General features: G+C 35.3%; 1 protein-coding gene across 1 annotated transcript; it reads left to right on the top strand.

Annotated features, from left to right (window-relative positions):
• Nucleotides 1-2,755: 2,755 nt before the first annotated feature.
• LOC145056936 (B3 domain-containing protein Os03g0120900-like) lies at nucleotides 2,756-5,520 on the top strand. Its single transcript, XM_079004667.1, has 2 exons — nucleotides 2,756-4,419; nucleotides 5,067-5,520. The coding sequence occupies exon 1, from the start codon at nucleotides 3,043-3,045 to the stop codon at nucleotides 4,291-4,293; it is 1,251 nt and encodes a 416-aa protein (XP_078860793.1). The 5' UTR covers nucleotides 2,756-3,042; the 3' UTR covers nucleotides 4,294-4,419; nucleotides 5,067-5,520.
• The last annotated feature ends 348 nt before the right edge of the window (nucleotides 5,521-5,868 follow it).

Raw genomic sequence — 5,868 nt, 5'->3', positions numbered from 1 at the left:
TGGGTTTGACACCCTCAGGGTTGATTTAGGCCGATTGGAGGCCATGGCCAAAATAAAAATAAATAAATAAATCAAAGGCTCTTGACAATATATTTTTAAGTAAAAAAATGTTTAATTCCTTATATTCCTGAAGAATTAGTTGGAATTTCTATATCTTCTGCATCAATTTTGGCTCCAATCTCGTTTTCTCTTTTATATTGTTGTCTGTGACAACTTAATTCCAAACATTTTTTCTTTAAAATAATATAAGTAGATACACATAAAATGGCCACTAAAAATTTAGAAGTCATGGGTCATGTCCATACTGCCTTACCCACTCATATGACCCTAAACACCCTAACAGTTTTCAAATTTCAGTATATTCCTAAACCATATTAGAAATTATAACGAAAGAGTGTTGGAGTTTCATTTATACTCTATATATGGTAATCAAATACGTGAGTTTAATTACATTCCATTCCATCTAAGTGGCGGAGAAAATAATTCTTTAATTTAGAATAAAAGATGTAGTTGTTTGTATGCTATAAAATCTTAAAATCTTTAGTGACATTAATTATAAATTATTATTCCATTGATAAATATGATTATAGTGGCATAAAATTTTAGTGCCATCAAAACCATTAAATCCATTTTGATAGTTGCATATGAAGATGACATTAAACATAATATAACTGCATGTCATAAAATATCCTTTTGTTTGTAGTGTTAGGTGTCAAGTTGTTGTTTGGCCCAAAACTGGCACGGGACCAAAACATGATTGGGTTCAATTCCGAATTGTCTTTTATATGATATAACGGTGAAAATTTAGCTTTGGAGGTGACACTTAGTTTGGACGTACGAAGGCGAAATTAACAAGGACATATTCATGAAAGGCATCAAAGGTAGTTTCAATTTATGTTTGACAATATTAGATGAATATCATTTAATTCGATAAGTGCTGGATTGCGGACTTGTAAGATTTGATTGGTTGGCGTCGTTAATCACCCCGAGCCCGAGCATTGACTATGCTCCCTGTGCATATGTTTTCTTCTTTTCTGGTCCCTCGCTAGATTGGCTTTAATAAATTTCTCAGTTTTTAAAACTAATGATAATCAAAAGTATTATAAAACTTGTAAAGAGATTAATTAAGGCGGGGGATGTTGTGGATAGAATGATAGAGAGTAGACACCTCTTGATGTAAGTCTAATCTGGTGCATGTATCGAATTAATTACACAGCACAATAATATGTCAATATTTATTTGTAAACACTAGCATTAAATATTACACAGAAACCATGTAAATATGTGGGAGCTACGAATTTTACGTTGGCATGAGAATACTTTAAGAACTAATTAATATTATTTTTGGATTTTCATCCTATACAACATGTGGATGATCCCCCTTCCCTCTCTCAAGATCAAGGACCAGCAGGACCAGGGCCAGGACAATACACAGAGATATGAGCCAGCAGCTACTCCTTCCACATGCATACTATATACTATAAATATCGTATATATATACAAATATTTGGGCGTTGCTATTTGTTGATAATAAAGCAGCCAGTATGTTATGTTACGTTAAAATCAACCCGTTACTTTTTCTATTTTATAAAAGAAGTTGCATGAATTTCGTGCATTCTCCTATCAGTCATGCTATAATTATTACATGTAAACAAAATTGAAAGCAATTATCATGGGATCACATTTGAAATGAAGACGTGACATCTTACATCGGAAGCCTCGGTCAAATCCTCACCCAACCCTATAAATAGTCGTTACACAAAAATGTAATCAACATGTTTTCGTTTTGATCATAACCAAGACATTTGTTTCTATATATCCTTGCTTTTAAAAAGTAAACAAGGTTACTTCTATTGTCCCATACCCTACTCATTAAATGAGCAAAATACAATGTGATTTAATGGTTTAAAAAACCAACTAATCTCGTAAGTGGTTGTGTTCTTATTTCTTGTACTTATAGATCGTTTCTTTAAGAATGTAACATCGATTGGATTTTGACAAATAATTTAATAAAAGCAAATGATTATTGATGAATAGTAAAAATATATGCCCTCCGTCTCAAATTGATAGTCCACTTTTGACTTTTTAAGTCTTTTTTCTTTAATTTTGACCTTAAATATTTTTATTTGTATTATATATTACATGATAAAACTTATAATAATAAAAAAAACATTTAAAATACAATTCATTCATATATTTTGCATCAAGTATTATCTATCAAAAAAACAAAAATATTTAAGGTTAAAGTTGAAGAAAAAAAACTTTAAAATTTAAAAATAAAGTATCAATTTGAGACAGAGATAATATAAAAACCCCTAATACAAAAGTATGATGAACTTATTGAACAAATAGAAAGTTGTGAATCACAAGCAACAATCACATACTATTATGTAAAAGAAAAAAAGTAGACGAAAAATCGAAAATATATCATAAAAGAACTTGGTTATAGGTTTTCAAGTAACATGAAAAGAAAAGTTGCCCTAGCAAGTTCATTTGAGAGAGAGAGAGAGAGAGAGAGAGAGAGAGAGAGAGAGAGAGAGAGAGAGAGAGAGAGAGAGAGAGAGAGAGAGAGAGAGAGAGAGAGAGAGAGAGAGAGAGAGAGAGAGAGAGAGAGAGAGAGAGAGAGAGAGAGAGAGAGAGAGAGATTTACATAAGTTGCCATAATTAATTTGGCTGAATGAGTTGGTTCCTATCTTTTTCCAAGTATTCTTATATGGTCCTTTTCCAAATTATCTTTTTGTTGAAGGTTGAAATACATGTGTGAACCCTAGAACATCCACCATCTGCATCTTTTATTCTGTACCATGAGTGATCAGTAGAAACCCTTCCAGGACAGACAACTTTATTTCTTAAACTTGATTTCAACTTTCTTCAACGCCACTCCCTATATCCGCACTTCCTTTTCTTGATCCATTTCTCTAATTCTTGCTTCCTTGATGTCAAATCAAAGATCAATAGTTGCAACCTAGATCTGATTTATCATCATACATACACACACATCTAATTTCTCGAAGAAGAAAGCCACATACACAGAAAAAAGTAATGGACTTTTGGGGAAAGACCGGTTGTAGTGGGGAAGACGAAGAAGAAAAGCAACAACCACCCACCGCAGATCGGTTGTTTTCTTCTCTTTCTTCAGCTTCATATCAACACCATCACCACATCCGCCACCAACCAGAACAACAACAACAACAACCTATCTTTTCCCCGCCTCCCTACCACCACCACAGTGGCGGTGGATTGCTGCTGGACGTTCATAACGAGGTAGGGGAACCTTCAACAAAGTATGAAGAAGAAGGAGAAGTCGGAAGGATATCCATGGTGGAGCGAGAGCACATGTTTGATAAAGTAGTGACTCCTAGTGACGTAGGCAAGCTAAATCGCCTTGTGATACCTAAACAACATGCCGAGAGGTTTTTCCCGTTGGATTCCTCCAACAATGATAAGGGTCTCCAGCTAAATTTCGAAGACAGAAATGGAAAGCTATGGAGGTTTCGCTACTCATACTGGAACAGTAGTCAGAGCTACGTCATGACAAAGGGTTGGAGCCGTTTTGTTAAAGAAAAGAAGCTTGACGCCGGAGACGTCGTTTCTTTCCAACGGGGTGTTGGGTCTACAGCTAAAGATCGGTTGTTTATAGACTGGAGACGCCGTGTAAACACCTCCAATCCACCGCATCTGACTAATCTCTCTTTCTCATTCCCTAATCATAATCTCTTCCATCCTTGGAATCCACTCGTTTTGAAATCTCATCCAGCTCTTCCAAGACGGGACTACTCTAATTTGATGCTTCCGCCGCCTAACACCACCTCAGGGAACGTGAACAACGGTGGTTCAAGATCCGTTATATATTTCCGATCAGGTGGCAGTGTATTACCACAACAACATCTTCAGATGATACAAAGAAACGGGTTTGGAGTTGGGGTTGAGATCGATCCACCACCACAACCACCACAAGCATCACAAACTCCACCGCTTCATGGGAAAGGATCTGGTAAACGACTTCGGCTATTCGGAGTTAACATGGATTGTCCCTTCTCTGAAGATGAAGATGATCGTGACTACGATCCTCCAAGCAGCCATGGTCACTCTCCACCGCCGCCTGTAATGCCTCCATCATCATCGTCATCGCCGTCACCACAATCCACCAGCATTCCTTATCTGCAGTTGAGTCCCTATGGAGAAGGAAACGAATATGATCAGAGTACGATAATACAATCATCATCTTCTCATGCTTTCAACATAATCGCCAAATCAACAGCCTCTAGTATGTCCTTGGATTTGGATATCTGACACCAACTATTCATCAAGGGATCTTATATACAGCTAATTTGCTTATATGGCTTGTCGACAATACATCCATATATATCCAAGGAGCAAACATATACCGAAGCTAAAAACCCATTAAAATAAGCAAAGGTATGTTGTGTTGAAGCCTAAAAACCCATCAAAATCCCAAGGGCTAGCTACTACGTCTGTAATAAAAAGAAATATATGAAAATCCGGATTCAGCACTCTAAACCACTGAAGCATAAAATGGTTTCAAGTTTTTGTGTATCCAATCCAGTTCCTTCAAGTTTTTGCCTGTTATATTTTTGCTTAATCACTCGATTAATATGTTAAGAAAACATTTTGTAGTAATAGAAGCTAGCTTTGCTTATGTATCAAATGGCTTTATGTTAATGGAAAAGTTTCACTTAGGGAGGTTAATTAATTAGTTTCCTCTTGTTAATATATAAAACTACTCTCTGAACTATTATATAAACACTAAATCCTATATCAAGATTTATCTTAGAGTATTTTAATCTAAGAATATATGCAATGATGGTTGAACTAAAGTACTAATTGTCTAATTGTTTAGAGTTCATCTGCATCTAATTGCGGATGTTAAAATCAAGTTTTATCCATTGGGTCCAGGACTTGTTTTTTAAGGGAAATATCAGTGTGTTCAGACCTTTATCCATGAGAGTACAATGTGAAGGAGAATGATCGAAGAAGGATAAAAGATAGTCAGATGAACAGTGAATGGTGCTTCTTTGTTTATCTTTATTTATTACCTTTTGTAGGTTTGTTGCTCTTGTCGCTGCCACTGCCTACTGACACACCTTCGTTGGACGATAGCTCCCTCTTCGCAGGTACTCTTCTACTTCGTCTCTTTCATCTGTCACAATACAGATAAAAGTGTTGCTCTCTCTCTCTTTCTCTCTCTTTGTGGGTGTGTGTTTGTATGTATGTATGTATGTGTGTGTGTGTTTGGTGTATAGACATCGTAATCAACAAGAGTTGTGGTTAATGCAATGGTTGGCCAAATTCTCAAACAAACAAAGGGGTATATTAGATGTTGTCGTGGCCTCATGGGTCATATGTCGATCCGGTAGTAAATCCTTCGAACTTGGTTGGTTAAAGTCGAGACACCACATTTACCGAAAAAAAAAATTGTCATTGATTCTCCTATACATCGTCTTAATTTCACAATATATTGCATTTTCTTTGAATTAAAGTTCGAACATATAGTTTGTACGTACGCTATGTATTTGATATATATTCAAGCCTCGCAACTATTTGGAGATAACAATATAAGTTTTCTCTAGTATAATTGTTTTTTCAAATATTAACTACATATAACAAACATTATATCTATGTATAAGCAATTAGGGGATTAATTAAAAGCGTTTTTTTTTTCATTCATTGTGTGATTGTGGACATTTACATTGGAGAATATGGAGACCATATAGAAATAGATTGAATTGTACGTAGTTTTTTTAAAAGAAATATATCATCACTGTGTGTAGTTTTCTCCTTTTTAATTCTACCTACACGTGCCTTGAAAGCTATTCTTTTATGACTCAGAAAGCCAGTGATGCCTAT

Source organism: Lactuca serriola, chromosome 6 (genome assembly GCF_051521515.1).
Source record: "Lactuca serriola cultivar US96UC23 chromosome 6, Lser_US96UC23_V15, whole genome shotgun sequence".
In the NCBI taxonomy this organism is placed as follows: domain Eukaryota; kingdom Viridiplantae; phylum Streptophyta; class Magnoliopsida; order Asterales; family Asteraceae; genus Lactuca; species Lactuca serriola.
Note: the sequence above shows the minus strand (reverse complement) of the source record. Positions and strands in the feature narration are given on the sequence as shown.

Bases quoted from the DNA above. Each gene is read 5' to 3' on its own strand.
- LOC145056936 (XM_079004667.1), top strand. From the start codon at position 3,043: ATGGACTTTTGGGGAAAGACCGGTTGTAGTGGGGAAGACGAAGAAGAA.